Source organism: Fulmarus glacialis, unplaced genomic scaffold, assembly GCF_000690835.1.
Source record: "Fulmarus glacialis isolate BGI_N327 unplaced genomic scaffold, ASM69083v1 scaffold11078, whole genome shotgun sequence".
NCBI classification, from domain to species: Eukaryota; Metazoa; Chordata; class Aves; order Procellariiformes; family Procellariidae; genus Fulmarus; species Fulmarus glacialis.
The window spans coordinates 5,057-26,248 of record NW_009226354.1 but is presented as its reverse complement, the minus strand read 5'-3'; the positions used below and the strand labels follow the sequence as shown (position 1 = coordinate 26,248).

The 21,192-nt window shown below is 44.0% G+C and overlaps 1 protein-coding gene across 1 annotated transcript; it reads right to left on the bottom strand.

Moving 5' to 3' along the window:
* Positions 1-14,450: 14,450 nt before the first annotated feature.
* On the bottom strand, positions 14,451-15,540 carry LOC104080401 (2-oxoglutarate receptor 1-like). Its single transcript, XM_009582781.1, has 2 exons — positions 14,677-15,540; positions 14,451-14,561 (listed from the first exon to the last, which is right to left on the bottom strand). The coding sequence occupies exons 1-2, from the start codon at positions 15,538-15,540 to the stop codon at positions 14,451-14,453; spliced, it is 975 nt and encodes a 324-aa protein (XP_009581076.1).
* Positions 15,541-21,192: the final 5,652 nt, after the last annotated feature.

The window sequence follows — 21,192 nt, the reverse complement described above, 5'->3', positions numbered from 1 at the left end:
ACATGAAAAGATCATGGGGAGAGGATGGGAACGACAGTGAGGAGCAGACTGGCAGAAGGAGCTGGAGTTGGGGATATTTTGTTGTTTGTTTCTTATTATTTCAGTAATTTCTTAAGGATATTCCTGATCTTTCAGACAAGGACTGCACCTTGAGTGAAAATCCCCTGGCTTTGGGTTAGATGCCACCTGAATAATTTCCTCAGGCCCAAAGAGCTGAGAGGTAAAGGCTATTCACAATTGGCAGAGTCCAATCTGTAGCTGAACATCCCATGGGATAAAAATGCTCCAGCTCGTGCACTGTGCAGGTTCAGGGCTCCCTGCACACGATGTGGCACAGGGTGGCTTTGCTTTTTTTCTCTGCTTTGCTTTCTTGTCCTGCTTGCTTTTGGAAGGGATCTTGAACTGATTTTTCTGTTTTAAATATTAGGGTTTTGATCTGAATGTGCAGGTTGTATAACTATGCAACATGCGGCAAATAAACACCTACCTGGTGGTTGCACATGCAAGTTGAACTTTGCAGCCCTCAATACTGTTGGGGTGCGTAGGGTGCAGCTCAGGACTGGGGCCACAGTCTTTAATTAGAGGGATGTTTATTACTTGACAAAAAGTGCTCCCAGTAAAACAAGTTAGGAGCGAGACCAGGCTTTTACAGCGGATACATGGATTCACTGACTCTCCTTGTCTGTTAATGTATGTTACAGACCGCAAGAAATACGCTGCTGAGAACTATGATGCTCCCTGTCTTGCTCTGAGGCTTTGTGCATCTCTGCTGGCAATGTTTGTGCAAACCCAATAGGAGCTAGTTTGGATTAGCTACATAAATGGCAGCTTACGTAGCATTGCATAGATGGCGATTGTATCTTAGAGCCAGCTTATTTCACAACACTGGTGGAGGATGTTTTCTGCTTTTCTCCAGGCCATTGGTGTAGTGTCTCGCTCTGATACTGTCAGGCATAGACATCATCCATTACCTCTGCGCTGACTGAGTGCAGGACACTCCCTCTAGGCTTAGGGGGGGATCCTGGGAACCAGTGGTTAGCTGGTTGCTTCTCAGCCCCAGCTCCTGGAGTCAGGTGAATTTGGAGGGTTTGGGGGGGTTGCCCTCTAGCCACTACAGAGAGAGCCACAGCTCTTGTTTGAGCCCAAAGGTTCAGGTCAGAAGGGAGAAAATCTGTAGCTGTCACCAGAGGTGCCCAACACCTCGAAAAGAGCCTGCAGTGAACAAGACTCCGTTTTGTGAGTTTGCAGAGCACTGAAATATTAATTAAAATTACCATTAATTTAAAAAAAACCAGATAAATATTACCTCTTCCAGTATACTTAGATATTCATTCCTGGTTTGAGCATGCAGACGTGATTCTGGCCTCCTTTTTCCTTCGGATTACTTAAATGTTCAGGCTCACTAAGCCATGACAACTCTTAGGTCCTGTTGGGATTGATATGAAAAAGCATTCAATAAATGTACTCTCTTTACTGTTTAGTCATTATTTAATAGTGTTTATCAGAATTATCAATCTGAAAAGCATTACTGGCTGAAAAAGCTCCATGTTAAAATTCTTACCTATGTAATATACATGGAGGTATTTACCTAAATCCCAATTCTGTAAAGCAGTGAAATAAATCTCACTGACAGTGGGACTAAAACCATTTTTAAAGATGAGCTGTCTTCCATATTTACATCAGTGTAGTTGTAGCCTCCGTTTAGACCACAGATTTTCTTGTTTGGGCAGTGTCATGCTGTTCACTCATACTCACCTGAGTGTTTGAGTCTATACCCGTGAACCCAATATCAGCTTGTCCTAATGTGTTTATTGTGACCCTTTTGGTCAACTCCTAAGTTTGGTTTCTTACCGAAAGAAGAACCATCTGATCTCCCTGTTGCAGTAAGCATAAGTAAGCCTGGCCATGGTACTCCAGTGTTGTGCCGGAGGGAGGCTGCGTGCCCAGGCACTGGATCTGCTGTTGACTTCATCTTTTGCTGGTGACTCATTAGTACCTTTCAGACGAGCAGTACTCTCTCCCAAATGTTTGGCTAGGAATGCTTTAGAGGATTTTTTTTTTTTTAATTAATAAAATTAAGCAATTAGTCCGGGAGCTAATTAAACTTAGCATTTGGTTTTCTAGGGTAGCACATGAATCATGAATTTGAAGATAGGATTCATTTATCTCTTAGTGACAGATCTATGTAACAGACGTGCAATTCTGGGGACAGACACAGGTGCTTATTCATATAATAGTCACAGATAGAAGATATGTACATTAATTATCCTATGACAGCTGCAGCCAGATTTAATAAAACATTCTCTGCCAAGAATAAGGTAAATAAACTCTCTTGCTCAGAGGGGTGGTTTTGGCACGGTACTTTCCACACGCCTGAGAAGCACATCTTCTGATAACTAGTGCCGCTGGTGATTGCAAAGCATGTGTGAGGAACAAGTCCTGGTGAAGCTGTTTAAAGGGATGAAAGATGTTGGCACTATCTGGGATCAGTATGCATCACTACTCCAGTCCTTTTTCCATCGACCTTGCCACCGAGTCAGTAGTTATACTCAAACACGATGTCTCAGTGGTGAGGCAAGAGCTGGCAGTGGTGGCCTTAGTCAGTCCCAGTGTCATTAGTCTGTGTCAGAAAACCCTCTACCAGACAAGCGAGGGTGACAACCACGCGGTAATATTTACAGAGATACATACTTTGTGACAAATGACCACTACCTCATAAATGAAAGCTGAATAATAAGTAAATCTTCATCTTAAAATAGAAGTAAAAGGGATCACACGGGTATGCAAGCGAACAATGAAAGTAAACCTGAAAATAAGGGGTTCAGGGAAAAAGAAGAGGTTCCCGGTGCACGACTTTGGGTGGAAGGGAGAGATGAAGAAGCTGGTAGGGAGCTGGCTGGTGGCTGTCACAGCAGACCCTGTCCCCCTGCATGGACTGTGACCTATGCCTGTTTGCAAGAGATACTCAGGCTGAAATGCCCTTGGTCTCACCAGACTGAGCCCAAGGTCTGAGCTTTTCAGTATGTTTTGAGGGTGAGGTAGTCACCTCCAGCTTAGCTTCCCTGTGTGTATAATACACTGGAACAGGTTGCCCAGAGACATTGTGGATGCCCCATCCCTGGAAGTGCCCAAGGTCAGGTTGTATGGGGCTTTGAGCAACCTGACCTAGTGAAAGATGTTGGACTAGATGATCTTTGAAGGTCCCTTCCAACCCAAACCATTCTTTGATTCCCCGGTGTTGTCTGTATGCAGATGTGTTACCTGCGGATCTCCAGGTGCCTGGAAATGAGACTCCATGGTGCTTCATGCCAACTGGCTTAGGAGGAAACAAATCCCTTCAGGCACGTCTGCCACCTTCCACTGACTGGAGGCAGGACCAAGTGGGTGAGCTCAGACCATGGGTCAGAGCTGTGGAAGGCTAAAGAGAGGGCCCTTCCTCCCCCAGCCTTCAAGGATACCTGCCTTTCTCCTCTGGCGGATGGAGGGACTTAATGTTTTGGCCACTGATTTTCCCCCCTCTGAGCTGTAGGCACATGTTAGGTCCCACCCTGAGCAGATGGATTTCTGTGTGTGGTTGCAATGAACCCCGTGATCTGCTGGGCTGGATTGCAAAGGGTGTCTCCAGCTTGTGATCTCACAGGAGTCCCCAGGGTGGAGGAAAAGCACAATTCTCTTTGGGAAACAAGACTGTAAACAAGGTGGGAAAATTTATCAGAATGACCTGTATTTATAAGCCCTTTTGGGTGTCTGAATAAACTTAGATTATGAAAAGCTGGGGCAGATTATTTGAAAACGGATCCTGTGAGTAGATAAGGGGCTCTCTAATCTCCTCCTAATTTGTTGCTGTGGTTGGTAGGTATGTCTCTGTAAATTTTAAAGGACAAAGGTAATGTTGAACGGACAGTGTAAAAACAGCTGGATCAACAAGACACGGCGAAGGTTTCATGACATGAGGAATAAGTCACATACATCCCTCTATAGCTCTCTGCTCCGTGTTCATCTCGAAATATTTGTTTAAGCCATTATGTTGCACTATCCTTCTGTAAATGGAGGATATTTTTGTATCGTATCCTTTGATGTGGGCATTGCTTGGGTGCAACTGAGACAAATTTTCAGCTGTGTCAGTTTTTAACTACTCATGTAGCTTAGAGATTACTAAGTATTAGAAATGAGCATTAATGCTTGTCAGTTCAGGAGCAGGTTCCACAGGTGATATCTCTGTCATCCTGTGGGCTGCCACTCAATTTAATCTCCCCGTCACCTATATTTCTCAGGCACTTGGCAGTCCCTCAGTTTCGCTGCCAAAAATCATGTGCTTCAGAAGTTTCATGAAGAAATTTAATAGTTTGGTTACATTACAGGGAGGAATCTCCCATAAATTGTACTTCTGAAATTTCCTTAATATTTTTTTAATACCCCATTTAGTGTGTCAGTCACAGCGTGTCCCGTCTCAGAGCTATGGCAAATTAAGGGGGTCTAATGAGAAATCCTTTTTGGACAAGCTCCTGTAAGGGCCATTCAGAAAAGTTCTCCAGCAAACTCCGAAAGTTTGCAGAGGTAGAGAGCAGCGATACTTCAAATGTGCACAAACAGGACTCGGGCATAAGCCACCCCTCTGAACAGCTTCTCTGGCTCTTACCTCCATGCAGCTATGTTGACACACTGGACTCTTTCTCTTCTTCCCTTGTGATGGCTCCCTGCCTGTTTATTTTATTTATTTTTTGCTCATAACTTTTCATACTTTTTTCGAATCCTGTAAGATCAATTTTTTTCTCTTTTTTCTTGTAACCCACCAGGCTCTTTCTTTTTACTGCTAGAAGGGGCTCCTGTCATCCTTCCCAATTCCCTTCTTGCTACTCTTTGATGCCCAAAGCCCCATCCTAGCACAAATCTGCACAGTAGCCAGCCCCCTCCCTTGGCCTGCCCTGCACTCCCCCACGCAGCGGGGTCCCATTGGCACCTGGCTCGCACACGTGAATCAACCCCTTAAATGGGGTGTATTCCCCCGTGGGTGCGTGCAGGGAGGGTGGGGTGCTCCCTGAGGACTGGGGATGGGGGCAGAGCCTGGGGCACCCCAAATCTTAAGTACCACATGTTTGAGCTGGGTCTTGTCCTTAAAGGTTTTTACGCTTATTTTTATTTCTTCACCATTCCATGTGTTCTATTATATATTCTCCCAATATATAGAACATATATAGAGGACACGTATAGGATATTCTATATTCTTCTTTTCTGCATAACTGTAGCCTCTCATTTAGCAAGGCACATGAATATAATCCAGACTTCTTAAACTACGTTACCTGAAGATAATGATGATCCAGAGGACATTGTAAAAATTCACTAAAGTGCCCTGCAGATATACTTTAAAAAACTGTCATCAAATCAAAACCTACCCCTCTATTTTTGCCAAACTTTTTGTATAGAAATAACAATCAACCTACGGATGAGACACAGTGGACCAGGTCAGTCATGCCAAAGCCTGGGTGTTGAAGTCAGAAGTGTGGACACCGTTGGCTCCCTGTGCGGACACTTCTAAGGCACAGTTCATCTGGCCCACTTTGGGGGGAATAATTGGACCCTCCAAGCTCCCATTTCTCCCTGCTGACTATAAAAACACCCTAGTCAGCTATCTCAGAGCTAGGCGTATATGTTATCTGAAGTTAGTTGAGGAAGTTTTACCCAGAATGACTGCTAAGAAAAAAAGAAAATTTAAAATAAAACAAAAAGGGATGACAGAGAGACACACTTATTTTTTTCAGAGGAGAAAAAAACAGTTCCTTTATAGTAAGTGGGGCAAAAATAGTCACATTAAGAGGGTGATACAGCTCAATGTAATGTGAGATATATATTTAAAACAGGTCAGATGAGGATGCTCTTTGTATTCTAAGTACATGAATAAGCCAAAACTGCTTGGACAGTGAGCCACACTCAATTTTGCAGTGCAGAAATAAGCCATGCAACCGTGTTGAAATATCAACATCTTAACAGCAAAATTTACATCAAAATTTACACAAGCAAATACCCCAGACTTGAATAGCCTACCCCTGAATACACATCCAAATCCGTTTTAGTACAGAACATTATCATTTATCACACAGGCAAATACAGCTTGTTTCCACGGCACAAAAAAAGAGGCTAAATAGCCAGGTGCTACCGATATTAAATATAAATAAAAGAGCAGACTGGTCTTCGAATCAGTAGTAAAACCTTATTAATTTGTGCATAGCGGAAAGTTATATCTGAAAAATTATAATGTTTATTTATCCCAATATGTCACCACAAACTTTTGAAAACTGCTTCAGAAGATTTTGTGCATTGCTGCAATGACTTTTGTAGCAATTGCTGTTTGTCCTGAAAAGTGATTTCTGTTCAGCCAATTTCTGTCCCCAGTGTCACGCTATTTTTATTGTACAGGAGAGAAAAGAAACAAGTAAAATATATATTCATATCCAAAGGAAGGGGCTTAAACACAATATAGCGCTGTTATTTTAAGAGAGTTACATTTTTGCATTAGGCGCTGCTTCCCTGGGCATGTGTATCTGCATATGTGTGTTTATGTGTCTCTGTACGCACAAATGATAAGTAGCTACCTCGTTTACATTTTTATGGCTGAAGCCCTTAATTGAATTTTCATAATGCCAGGAGGGCCCATTTGGGATTCAGATCCTGCTGTGCAAATACTCACTAAGACATCTGCCCCAAAGAGCTTGTAATTCTAAGAGGATAAAATGTGGCAGGGGAAATAATTAGGGGGAGATAAAGTGACTCTCTCTGGTTAGATGGGAGGGTCGGTAACTCCAGGACCAGAACAAGCATTCGTACTTGCCCGGCACTGATTTATTGGTGAGTCAGCAGCACCAACCTGGCTTTATACTGGGCTCACGGCCAGATTATCCCTCCCCCTTTTGCTGGTGGGTGGCAGGACGTCCCCGACCTTGGCTGAGCTGCACAGCGCTATCGTTCCCTCCCAGAGAAGACCCCCCATGGCATAAATCAGCCCTGGTTTCCTGCGTGCACACTAGGAATCACGCCTGAGACTCATGTAAGGAAAAGATTTTGCTGTTGTTGGACTTCTTTTTGAGGCAGGAGGGGGAAAGAAAATGTTTCCCTGCTACAGGCTTGTTTCTCCATCAACCATAAAAGGAAGGGCAGGTATGAGGAAGAGCTCGAACTCCTACGTCTGTCCCCAAGGGGACATCACTGTCAGCCGGGAACCCCCAAGGAGTGGCAAGCTCTGGCCCATCCCCACATGCCACCTTTCCTAGCTCTGTGTGACAGCTTTCCGCAACGCTCTCCCAAAATGCCAACATCTCCGTGCCTAAAGTCCAGGCCCTCATCTCTGACATGCGGCCATAACCAGGCAGAGAAGGAGAGAGGTCACCTTGAGCACTGGATGGAGGTGACATGGAAAGTGAGGCACAGGGACATCCCTGAACCCCCAGCCCTCTCTGGAGCCAAGGTGCCAGAGCCAGCTTGAAAATCAGGTGCCTGCATTTGCTCAGGATGAGGAGGCTTGGTTTGCACTGGTGACTCCTGCAGAAGTTTTCTACCTCTGCCTTTGTATCGGTTGTCAGCTCCACTGGGTTTGGGATGAGCCAGACCACTGCTGCTGATGTGCTCAGTTCAGCCCTGCGGTGGGTAGTGGAGGAGAAACACAGTGGTACAAATGCAGCTTTTTGGCCTTTGCTGCTGCTCCTGTGTTTCCATATCTCTGGCGAGAAATCGCCCAAGTGACCAGGAGAGTGAGTTAAACAGACTGGTTTCTTAAGCCTGTTCAAGTCACTTTTGAAGAGCAGTAGGAACTATACCTTCTGTCGTGGTTGTGGTATGCAGTAATGAGAATAAAAGCTGCAAACTGGTGTGACTGTCCACTGTACCTCCATTGGCAGATTCGCGTAATATTCAGAAACCGTAACACCCTCATTTCCTTCTACTATGCAAAATCATCACTTATTTTTGTGTTGCCACCATCCCTGTGATGCTAGCCCAAGATGTCACAGGAGTTTGGCAAGGCTTTAGATAACAGATTCAAAATTTCAACATAATTTGTGGCTAATGCCTGAACCCCTGTTTAATGCTCTCAGCCTAGTGCATGTGCTTTCTTGCAAGTTAAGTAATCCTTGTCTCCATTCCTCAGGGTTTGCGTATGCAAACCCATGAGCAGCCACTGAGGTTAATGTTTGGGTAGGTGGTTTTATAAAGTGGAAATCTGCTGATGGAATTGTGGGGATATTCTAGCTAGCTGTTTGCATTGGATTTGTACATATACAGAAAGAAAGGTTACTGGCAGTCATAGTTTTTAAATACAGTGCTTAAATAATGGTATGTTTAATTGAGGCTCAGATTTACTCCTTGGGAATGGACACAGTTGATAAACTGGCAGAAGCTTCTCCCCCACTGCTGCTGCAAGACCAAAGAGCATTTTGTATGTCCATCCTTGTGTGGTTACACTTGTAAACCAAACGTAACCAGCTGACTTGGTTTTGTGGGTTGCTCTACACAGTATTTGTGTGCAGTGCCTTCCCTCCCCACAGCTGTGCTGTGCATGTGGACCCATATCTCCTGTTCCTTGTGGGGTCTGCAGAGGTATCGCAGAGCACAGGCTGCCAGAGAAAAAAGAGAACAATATTAAAGAAAGAAAAGCAAGGGGCGTGTGTGTATCATATTCATTCTGAGAAGGTGAGAGTCTCATCAACGTTGAGATGGGTTTTCCTCACCTCCCCATTTCACTGTCCCTCATGCACCCCCATGCATGACACACGGGTCTGTAGTAGGTCCAGGCTACTTGCTTGGGTAGGCTTAGACTATCTGCTGGGCTCTTTAAGCATCCTAAACATAGATATTTCTGTCTCCTTAGAGATGGGGATAAAATGAGGTGTGTATGTTGTACACTGGCACAGTCATTAAGTCCCCGAGCCACTGTCATGTTGCTGGCACCAGTTGGGTTTCTCCTTGAATGGGTTTCTCCCATGTTTGTGTAAAAAGGTTTCTTGCTGTTTTTCCTGGCTGTTGGACAGTGACTTGGTATAGACAGGTGGAGAACAGTGTTTCGCTCTTGACATTTTGTCGAGCCTACAGCCTCCTCCTTCTAGTCTTGTTTTCTGATAGCTAAGCCTTTTGTGGGGATGAAGATGGTGGATCTGCCCAAGGGGTTAAAAAGTTACCTCCTACACTTCCAGAGGTGGATCTGTTGCCTTAAACAGACCAGTAGGAAATCCCCAGGGGAGCAGAGCCCTTGCTCTCGCACTGCTGCAAAGATCCCAAAGATCAGCCTGAAGATGAGAGCAGAACACATGCAAGATGGTATGCACAGTGATACTCCTAAGCCCTACTGTTTGCTTTACAAGAGGGATCGCTGTTAGTTACCTTATGGAAGGAATTATTTTAGGAACTGTCATTTTTGTTTTAATTATTGCTGGGAATCAGACACCAAAGAAATTCTGTACTTGCTGAGAAAAAGTCATTCTTGTCCTCTTCTAGTACATCATTTCCTCCCACACATCTGTGCAGGCAGGCACTGAGGTTAGAGGTATGGATCTGGGCCTTTGCTGAGAACAGTAAAATAGAAATTTGGACTTTATGTCTCTATGGCTTGTATGTGGATGTAATAATGCTCTAGTCTTGTGAGAACATTACAAACATAAGCAGTAAATGATCATAGTATGATAGTTACTTAAGGATTGGTGCCCTACCCATAGCAGATTAGCATATAGACCTGTCTTTCACTCCTTGAACATGGTTAGTTTCTTCCTCCTTAAGGCCAACATATTAGAGGTTGTTGGAAGGAATATCAAGCCTTTGCATTGTAGCAGTTCTGAAAAACCTACGAGAACATTTAAAATTAAAGCTAAAAAGCAAATATAACTCTTAGAGATGTAAAATTAAAAAATTAGTAAAATATGAGTATGACCAAACTGTTCTCCCTATCTGTGGTGATGTAAATATTTGTGCTGGTTTTCGCTGGGATAGAGTTAATTTTCTTCATAGTAGCTGGTATGGGGCTATGGTTTGGATTTGTGCTGGAAACAGTGTTGATAACACAGGGATGTTTTAGTTCCTTCCGAGCAGTGCTTACACAGAGCCAAGGCCTTTTCTGCTTCTCACCCCACCCCACCAGCGAGGAGGCTGGGGGGGCACAAGAAGTTGGGAGGGGACACAGCTGGGACAGCTGACCCTGACTGACCAAAGGGGGTCATGACGTCATGCTCAGTATATAAAGCTGGGGGAAAGAAGAAGGAAAGGGGGAGACGTTCGAAGACGTTACTTGTCTTCCCAAGTAACGGTTAGGCGTGATGGAGCCCTGCTTTCCTGGAGATGGCTGAACACCTGCCTGCCGATGGGAAGTAGTGAATGAATTCCTTGGTTTGCTTCGGTTGCATGCGCGGCTTTTGCTTTACTTATTAAACTGCCTTTATCTCAACCCACGAGTTTTCTCACTTTTACTCTTCTGATTCTCTCCCCCATCCCACCGGGGCAGAAGTGAGCGAGCGGCTGTGTGGGGCTTAGTTGCCGATGACAATCTTAAAATACAAGGATCATGTTCTGCTGTTGGACCTGTCTGTCATGTCAGCTGGTAGAAGTTTCTTGATAACATTTTTATAGTCTTTCCCTTTTTTTCCCTAGCTCAGTTGAGAATGAATTGTAGTGGGTGAAGGGAGAGTTGAATGGATGCTGACAGCTCCACAGCAACCGTGATTACTGTCTTTGGTTGGCTAATGACACACCATATGATACCAGGTTAGGGATGAACCCGCCGCCCACAGTTATGGCCCTATAGCGATCAGCATGGCAGATATGCAGAGGAGCAGTGGGAGTTGAGGGCAGGAGAAAAATGCAAGTACATATGCACAGAGGACATGCAAAGGGTGTAGGTTATTGCACCATGGAGCAACATGAAAGTGGGAGGCCAGTGTTGATCGGGAGGGGGCAGGGGAGCAGGCAGGACTCTTGTGTACATCTCTTTTTCTCTTTTCTATGACTTCTATTGAAACTGTAAATGTACAGTTTATAATAAAGTAGCTTATAGGTTTGTTCTTCACAGTTTGTAGAAAAATCTGAGAAACGAAGATCTGGTTCCTCTCCTTGCCATCTCAGGGTGATATCTGCCCAGATCATTCCAGGCAATGATGCTAGTACTGAAGATGTTCCAGGCATCTTGCATTTAAAAAAGAGTACATAGCCTGGATGTAAGAACAGATGAGTGTGCTGAGTAATTTATCCAGAAAATATCAAGTAGAGCTGAAAGGGGACTAATGCAAACCTTCATTTAACGTTGAAAGCAAAAACTGCTCCTATATTGCTGCAAAAACAGAGATAGTTCCTTTTGTATCTCAAACACCAGAGGAACCAGACTCCACGATGTAGATGTTAAGGTAGGACTCAATTTGAGTTAATGAAACTCTTGTGTCTATATGCAGTAGAGGCTTAAAAGATAATGTATTGGCCTAATTCTGCTCAAAAAAAACTTGGTGGCTTGTTGATAGGATACCCTAAACTGAAAAAACAGTTAAGATGTCATGTTCAGTATGGCCTTCTGATGGTGGTTCAGCTGCCTCTGGTGTCTCAGGAGCAAACGGTTGTGAGCAGCACTCTAAATGTGGTGGATAAGGCGGTGCTGCCCCTTGGAGACTGGCAAAACCAATGCCGCATGCGGGGTGAGAGGCATTTTCTTTACATTTTTTGGATGTTTGCCTCAGGTAACATCTCTCCAGGTCTACATTAGGTGAGCTTCCGTCTTCACCTAAAGAGATCATCCACAATTTGAGGATGGGTAGTGGTCACAGGGGAGAGCATGCTGCACTGTGCAGAAGTTTTAAAACTTGACTAATACCCAGGGGTGGATTAAAATCAAATGGGCTATTTCTGCAGGAAAATGGCTTCCTCCTCTGCTTTCTGCCAGAACTTTTCCTTCACAGCCCATCTTCCACCCTATCCCAGACAAACGCTGTTCTTCCTTTCCCCATCCTGCTCTTCCTATGTCAGGGATGGTTTCTTATCTCCTCTCATTCCCTCAACAAGCCTGTAGCTTGCTGTTGCCTGTTGTTCTCCCCTAGCTGGCCCTGAGAGAGGCAGTGAATGGGCTCCCCATGCCACAGAGGAGTCACAGGCTATCTGCCAGTCACTCAGGCATGTGCTTACTGGGAATGGTGGTCTGGTGGTCTTGGTCTGGTGGTAACCTGAAGACTAGGCCACGCATAGAGGGATTGGATAGGGAGAAGGGTCACATGAGAGCCTTGCGGCAGCATGTGTTACCATTGAATAATGAACATTTCAGAGTGGAGAGCAAAAGTAATGAAACATGAAATAAGGCTGTTATAAAAACGTACTGGAGGATTCACTCTGTGGTCGTACTTTTGGGCTCTGAATATTGTGTTGCTAATAGTTTTGTATTGCTGTTGGCTGGGGTACCTCAGCTGGTCCTGAGACCTCTCTAGATGGTATCTGCAAGTATTGGACTCACATTTCCCTGTGAGTCTATTTTTTTTTTCCTGTGAGACAGGTTATTACCCAAAGCTGTTCCTCACCTGGTATGACAAAGCAGAGCTTCACTGAGTAAAGAATTGGGCAAAAATGACTTTGTATTTTCTACGGATTGTGGAGGAGGACTTGGCAGTACTAGTGGATGAAAAGCTGGACATGAGCCAGCAATATGTGCTCTCACAGCTCAGAAAGCCAATCGCCTCCTGGGCTGCTTCAAAAGAAGCAGGTCGAGGGAGGTGACTGCCCCTCTCCTCTGCTCTGGTGAGACCCCACCTGCAGTACTGTGCCCAGCTCTGGGGTCCTCAGCACAAGAAAGACATGGACCTGTTGGAGCGGGTCCAGAGGAGGGCCACAAAAATGATTGGGGGGGTGGAACGCCTCTCCTGTGAGGAAAGGCTGAGGTAGTTGGGGGTATTCCGCCTGGAGAAGAGCAGGCTTCAGGGAGACCTCACTGCAGCCTTTCAGTACTTAAAGGGGGCTTATAAGAAAGATGGGGACAAACTTTTTAGCAGGGCCTGTTGCGACAGGACAAGGGGGAATGGTTTTAAACTAAAAGAGGGTAGATTTTGACTAGATATAAGGAAGAAATCTTTTACAATGAGGGTGGTGAAACACTGGAACAGGTTGCCCAGAGAGGTGGTAGATGCCCCATCCCTGGAAACATTCAAGGTCAGGTTGGACGGGGCTCTGAGCAACCTGATCTACTTGAAGACGTCCCTGCTTATTGCAAGGGGTGTTGGACTAGATGACCTTTAAAGGTCCCTTCCAACACAAACCATTCTATGATGCTATGACTCTATGATTCTATGGATTCGGCACATTTATGCATCCATTCACTTCTCACCTCTGGACTAAAATTAATCCAGAAATCACAGTTAGTAGTATGGAAAACCGTTATAGGAGTGGTCTTGTATTATTGCACCGTTAATCTTCAGGTGATCACTGAAGGCACTGAACAGGGTCTTATTGTGTAAGCCCCCCTTTTAGCCACCTCTGGACAGTAATCCATCCCACCCTGTGCTAGAGCTGGCCCTCAGCTGTGTAAAGGCAGGCATGAACATTTGGGTCTGAGTCTGATCTACTTACCTTTTATGGTCTATGGAGAGAAACAGGCACTTCTAGGTCATGATTCATCTTGTCCAAATGTAGGCATCAAGAATAATTAGGTGAATCACACTCTAAAACTGCTTATTTCTCTCCACTATAATGGGAAATTACAAAGGGAGGACCAGGTGATTAGCTTATATGCATACACCTACCCTGTCAATGTCTCCAGGGAGTTGAGATGAACTTCTTACAGTTCTAAGACAGGTGTGATGAATTGCTCTCTGGAAGGTCTTACCCCTCTCCATTGCTTAGGAAACAAGTCAAAGGCAGACACTTAGCTTAGACTAGGCACTTAACTTCTAAGTTTCTAAAATTAAATTAAATTACTCCAACCCTGTATCTGCCACTAATAAGCAACTATTTTTTTCTGGAACTATTGGCCATTCTCCAAAAGAGGTATCAAGGATTCAGGAAGCAAATGCAGAGAAATTTCTGAGAAGTTTCACATTTAATTTTTTAGTATTTTATTTGAAATTTTTATTTTAAATTATAAGTTTTCTCTTTTGATGATCAATTTGTAACTCCAAAACACAGAACAGATTAACTCTCCTTTGACGTTGGCAGGGTTAACCTGAGTACTCTGATGGTAGGGAGGTTGTGCCTGGCTGGTTGAGGGCAAGTTTGGACCCTTCCTCCATAACTCTTCCATGGCATCAATCTCTTCTACTTCAAGTTCTTGTTTGTTCGAAACTTGAGGAACGAGAGGATCGCCTGCTGGAAGTTGTCTCCCGTCACTACATAGAGCAGTATGTTTCCAAAAGTTGGGTTAACCTGAGTACTCTGATGGTAGGGAGGTTGTGCCTGGCTGGTTGAGGGCAAGTTTGGACCCTTCCTCCATAACTCTTCCATGGCATCAATCTCTTCTACTTCAAGTTCTTGTTTGTTCGAAACTTGAGGAACGAGAGGATCGCCTGCTGGAAGTTGTCTCCCGTCACTACATAGAGCAGTATGTTTCCAAAAGTTTTTAACGCTATCTCTTCTACTTCAAGTTCTTGTTTGTTCAAAACTTGAGGAACAAGAGGATCGCCTGCTGGAAGTTGTCTCCCATCACTACATAGAGCATAAGTTTCCAAAAGTATTTAACGCTGCTAAAGGTTTAGTTATAATAAACATAAAAAGGATCGTGTTCTTCAAGTGGCAGCTAACCGATCGTACTTGGAGCTCCAGACGAATCCCTCGAAAGACATGGAAGGGGAGGAAGCACACATAGAAGACCACCAAGAGGACGACGGCAAGTCTGCGAGCCCTTGGTTTGTAGCAAGCCCGCGTGTGGGGCCCGGTAGCCAAGATGTAAATAAAGAACGCGTAACACAGAGTCACCATCAGCAAGGGCAAAAAGAAGGCAAACATCATCAGCAGCCAGTTGTACCACCGACTAGTGCCAAGGTCCTCAGCAGCTGCCAGGTCTGGGCAGATCATCCTGGTCTGTGTATGCCTTGTGGCAATCAAGGTGCCCAAGGGGCTGATGGCCGCCAGGGAAATCATCCAAACTACTACGCAAGTCACCACTGCCCATCTCCGTTTTTGAACAAAAACGCATTTAATTGGGTGGACAACTACAAAAAAGCGGAAGATGCTGAAGCAGCTAAGGAAGATAATACCACTCGACATGTTGAAGTAGAAACAAAAGTGAAGAAACTTGCACATGAAGTCTCCAAAAATCCAGTTATTTCCATTAGCAGAGTAGTGTATAAAGAAAGGAAGCGTGGCTATATATAACAGGTCAGTGATAGCCAGGTTTAACATAATGATGGTGCTGCTTTTCCAGGGCCTCATCTTGACAAAGTAAACAAAAATTGTCACGATGTTCCCTGGGAAGCACACCAGGAAGATTAGGCCGTAAAGGATGGAGAGATAGGATTTCACGTGTAAGAAATCTTCATCCTTGCAGCTTGTCAACAGGTCTGCGTGGCCTGGCGGAGCAGTAAAATTGCTGGTGCATGCAGATGCCATGTTTGCAGAAATCTTCTTAAAGCTTTACAAAAATCAGATGTTTAGTTTTAATTGATTTGTTGGGACAAATGAATTCAGTTAAATCTTTTGTCCCTGGAGCAAATGTCGTATGTTTGACAAGGCATAGTAGAGGGAGGGAACAGGGATTTGCCAACATACCCAGCTCTGACTTAGATAACCCCACTTAATTGTTTAATTTCACCCTTCCCTCTCCTTTATGTTTAATTTTGATAATGATTAATTTTACTCTTGCTTTATTTAACCTCCTACATTGAAGAAGGCAAATACTGCTTATCTGCAAACTTTCAGGAGTAGGAAGTACACATTTAGAGAACTAGAGAGAGTTTGGGCTTAGATTTTGCAAAACTGTGAATTAGTCTTAGCCTTTCAGAAAGTGGAACCGTACCCATATCTCATCTTCATTAATCTGAGCTAATCAGTGTTTTGTGCTCATGAAATCAGAGATGCTGTTCTGGTTTCATGAAAACCAAAAGATGTCAGGTTCAGACACAGACCTCAAGACCTGATGCTTCCATAACCTGACAATCATAGCTTGTTCCCTGAATATGATCTTATTCTCTTGGAGTCATCAGAGTATAAAACTTGTATGAATGCTTTTTTTTTAAAAAAAAGATCAAGATTCATAGTGGCATAAAACTGATTGAAGTGATTAAAGACTGTTTCTCAAATCACAGAGGGAAGGTGGAAAGCGCAGATATTGATGAAGGCACTGAGCTTGCTTCCCATTTTGTGGGAATTGGAACTAGACAGATTTGTCTCTGAAAAGGTTTCTTGTCTGCCATGGCCATTTGGATATCTCCACAGTGAGTTCAAGACATAACCTTTTTTGGTAGCATTTTAACCTGATAGAATGGTAACCAAGGATGAAAATCTCATCATCTAACTTCAGATATCAAAAAGTTAGATGCTTAAAGTGGAGCCAGTCATCCTAAGCCCCCCTTTATCATCAAGGGAGAGATGTAGGTTCCTTCAGGACATAATATACCTTCCTAGAAGAGAGGTTCCTAAGATAGGTAATTTACTCTTTTGGCATACCTATTTCTTTCCATTGACGAAAAAGGCAGCCCAAAGTGACTAGTTCAGACCTACATGTTTAACCTTTAGATGTCTTGAGTGAGGCAAGAGGGGTGCCACTGTGGGTCTTCAGCATCTCAGCTGAGCACCGCTTCTCCAGATCCTAACCTAGTCCATCTGAGAAAATATTTTAGTGACTTCATAGAGTGCTAGACAGGGTACTATCAAGCCCAAAATCCTCTCTCTTGTCCCAGAAACACAGTCTTTAAAGTAAACCAATGTTACATTGAACATCCAGGATGCATTCATTGCATTAAAAAAAAAAAAAAAAGAAGAAAAAAGACGGAAGTGTACCTTATTGTAGTCCTGGAAATCCTGTGTATAGAATTAGTTTTTTGTGTGACTCAGTTAACAGCAGTTAGCATGTTACCTGTATGGATGTTTCTGCATTATCCCAATGACTGGTAGAACATGACAAATTTTCTCTGACAAAGCCAGTCATTACAGCTGGGATACAACAGGGATTATTTGATCATAACCAGTCAGAAAGATGGGTATGACTTTGTTACTCAGGAGCACTTCAGAGAGAAATTTGAACAGTCTCCCCATAATTTAGTTAAAACGCTAATGCTTTTCAACATGAATGTTAGCTCTGGTATAGCAGCTTTGCAGTCACAGATGCATTAGGTAAAGGCCATGAAGCTTGTTTTAAGCAAATCCAGATTTATGTTCAGACAAAAGCTAGGGATATACACGTTTCCTCTCTTTTCTGCTGCTTGATGATACCACTGTCACCCACATTTATGCCTCTCACTGGTATATTTCAGGTAAAGTTAGACAAAATTTTCTAGAATATTTGATTCATCCCCAGCTTAGTTCTCCTGCGCTGCTGATGGGTTCTTCTCTGCAATCTTGAACCCTCCAAATTGAAAATGGAGAAATATTGCTTACCTGAAAACTTGCAGTTCTGCTTCTCCCTTTGATATTGCTTTGAGCAAAAAAGCACTACAAATGAAATGTATTTATGTCTTCCTTACAGTGACGCAGGTTTTAGTACGGCTTTGCAACCATATACATTCACTCCCTGGCAGACTGAGACTCCATGTGGCCGTAAATTAAGAGACAGGTAGAAAACCTCAGTTACTGGCTCAGGTATCAGCTCTTAGACCTGGGTGGCTGCCTGAGATCTCTTTTGCCCTGTCATTCATGCTGTCTTGCCTTCAGTGGGCAGATCATGCTTTGCTGGCAGCAGTTCTGCATGCTGAGGTAGACCTGTAGTGTTCAAATAGCAGTGGATCACATTTAAATTAGTATGTATGTGTGCGTGCATGTGTTTATAAAAGAGAAAATTAAATTTATTCTCCATTTCCTGTGAAGTGAAACCTGATCACCAAAGTGAATAAGGCGTGTTGCCGTTTCAAGGTCAGGTGAAAAATATTACGACATACTGTCTTCATTAAAAACAAATTTCTCACAAAGTACAATTTTCATCTCATGTAAGAAATGAAGGTTTCTTTTGGCATGATGTGCTTTTCAGGAACTGTGGCAAACTTTCTGCTTATTTTTGGTTAATAAAATATCTACAATTAGCGTTGGCTGGTTATTACTGGGGTAGCTGAAGTTACAAACTTGGTTCTTTTTGAGTCTTTGCTTTCGGGCTTTATGATTCACTAGAGCTGCAATTTTCCATGCTTCTTGAACGAAAAGACTGTTCTTGAATAAAAATCTCATTATCATCTTAGCTCAAGAAACAAGATCAAAGGAGATTATTGTTTAAAAAGAAAAAAAAGTCATAGTATCTTGATTTTTGAAACTGCAGGCTTCAACCCCTGAGCTTGCAACCTGGCCCATGCAAAGAGGCCCCAGCTGCCCAGTGTGGCCGGAGCCTTTTGGCCTTGGTACATTTTATAGGTCCTACTCGCTGATGAGGCTTATGATCCGGCATTAAACGAGCCAGATTTCATTTCTGAACATTATGCATGTTAGTGTAGTTACTGAGAACCACACAGATAAGAATATTTTTAGGAAGACTGTCCTGACTATCCTTGAGCGCCTGTACCGTAGGCATGAGTTGGAAGAAGGCTATCTATCTGTTTTGCTAATCATACTGCAGGGAAAGACTGGTAACGGGGACAATCAAGACTAGAGCAGCAGTAATGTCTGACAATTAGAACATTATCTATCTGTTACCATTTGGGGAAGGGCATCATCTCTGTCCTCATCTGACCAATCTTTTCTCTAGGTCAATGCCCAGAGCACTTTTAAAAAATGTCCGAAGTTTCTCAATAATTGTAAAATACACTGTCGTGTACCAGCTCAGGGATTAGCAACTGTTTAAGTAGCTATTACCCTGTTCCTAGACACTGCATGTGTCATTAGAAACTATTTGTATGAGGCTGTAGTCTTATAAGCACAGGGGGAGCTAATTATAGTTAGGGATCATTTAATGCGTCCACTACTTAATACATTATACCCCTGAGCAACAGAAAACCTGTGCAGCAGTGGCTGGTATTTATCCTTCCTTGGCGGTGGCAGTGCCTTATGTGAAACAGAAATGGGCTTTCCCGGCACCGTGGCCCAGAACTGCCCAGGATTTGGGGCACTGGGGTCTCAAGCAGGCACTGGGGTCACCTCTGAGTATCTAACTCAGGGCAGGAAAAGAAAATAAAAGCCCCATTTTCAGATCAATTTCAAGAAAGGGGAACTAATAGAAGGTCATTCATGCAGAGCTGCTCTGCATGGAGACCGAGCTGTGCTCCTTAGCTTACCCAAAGCCTGTCTCATCATCAGCTGTAGAGACCATGTGGCTCCTGCTTCCCCCCGGCCTCCCTGCACCCTTCACCAGGGTTTCAGCAACTCCTCATCACACATGGACCTTTGGAAACATTGGCTTTGATGGCAGCCATGCCACTGGCCCAGAAGCTCGTGTCAGGCACTTGGGAGAATATGGATAAACTAACAAAGGCCACTTGTGAATATCTGATTTCAATCGCTTGCCTGGCATCGTGTAGGATCTCTACGAATAAAGGCTGATCCTGCAGTGTGACTTTCAACTCTTCAGTTTGTGGGCCTTTTCTCTTTGCCAGTAGTTTCTCTGCCTCATGTCCACGGGCCTTTTAAGTCTGCCCATAGGTAAACCAATCTGATCCTTACCAAAATATGGCCCTTTTTGTGCTTTAAGGCTATCCTCACCCGGCTCCCCTCTACAAGCGTTGGAGGGAAATCAAAATACCCTGTAGTTTCACAGTTGGCTTAAGTGACTCTAATTGCAGGCTGCTGTCGAAAGAGTTGGCAGCATCACCTCCCTCCTCTCATCCTAAACCACATGTTTTCAGTGGCCCCAGTGCTTGTGCAATCATGGGATGTGTTTCAGTGAGCTGACTGAAAACAAACCAGTTTTCTTACTCTCAGGTTAGCTTTCTGGCACTTTGGTAAGGGGCTGTGGCTCCTCTCACGGATGCGCGGGCTGCAGGGCTTACGGGAAGCAGTAAGAGGGACTGACCGGGGGCAAGAGGAGGACAGCAGAGGTAGACCGGCTCCCGCCGTTGGGGGGGGTGCGTTGCTGTGGAGTGGTGTTTCTCTCACCATTACCAGCAACCAGTCACCCTCAGCTGAAGCTAGTCTCCAGCAATGCTCCTCCCAGAGATAGCACTCATCTCGTTTCAACAGTCTTCCTGGCAGGCTGGATTGATTTGTCAGATGGGCTGTCATTTTCTCTAATTTCATGAGTATTGATAAGAATTGCAAAGACCAACAGCAAAAAGCTAGCTATTTGCACCTTTCCTGAAACAAACATTATAAAATCCTACAGAGTTCGTGTGCGTATGTAAATGTTGTTTGTAGTCACTGTATAGAAAAGAAACTGGAATGATTTGGTGGCAGGATTATTAATTAAATACTTCCTCTTAAAATGTTATACTACAGGCTGGGTCAGCTATCACAGAGTGCATGATGTAAATAGGATCATCTTTTGTACCGTGTTTTTGCTTCTGTGTTGGCAGGGTGAACAAGATGCACAGGATGACAGATGAGTTTGCACACCTGGAGCACACAAACTGTCTAAAATACAGAAGTGGAGAACAAAGTCCAATGCTTTTGTTTTGCTTTGGTCTGTTAAATCACAGGTGGCTGGTTGCAAACAATGTCTCTTTCCTCCGAATGGGCTGCCTGTTAGCTTTTGCGGGCACTGGGGCAGAAGAGGTCGTAGCAGGGCTTTTTGTGGTGTCTCAGCATCACCACTGAACTTGACTCGTAATTAGGACTCGTAGGGGTAAGGGTCTACAAGTTGCTCCTCCAGCACGGGGACTGTTCTCGTCTCATAAAACCTGGTCTAAAATCCATGGGCATGAGTGGAAGACTCCTTTCAGACTCAGACCTTTGGCCATGTCAGCACCCGGTGTGGCGCAGTAGGAATGACAAGGATAGCTCTGACCAATAATTATGTAGGAAAACAGGCAGTTTGTTGTGCAAGGGCTAGGCTCCGAGTGTTAAGCGCTTTCATTATACGTTTTACTTTTGGTTCAGCAAACATATAATCCTTCCATGGGCTATTTCCCTTAGCAGACATACATTTGTTTGGCTGATCTTACTCTGTGTGTGATTGAATACCTAATTACA

What these genes read in the sequence shown, in the direction of transcription:
- LOC104080401 (XM_009582781.1), bottom strand. Translation starts at nt 15,540, where the DNA reads ATGGCATCTGCATGCACCAGCAATTTTACTGCTCCGCCAGGCCACGCA. An exon ending in TTATTATAACTAAACCTTTA is followed by an intron (nt 14,562 to 14,676) that starts GCAGCGTTAAAT and finishes GAAGTAGAAGAG; the next exon opens with ATAGCGTTAAAAACTTTTGG.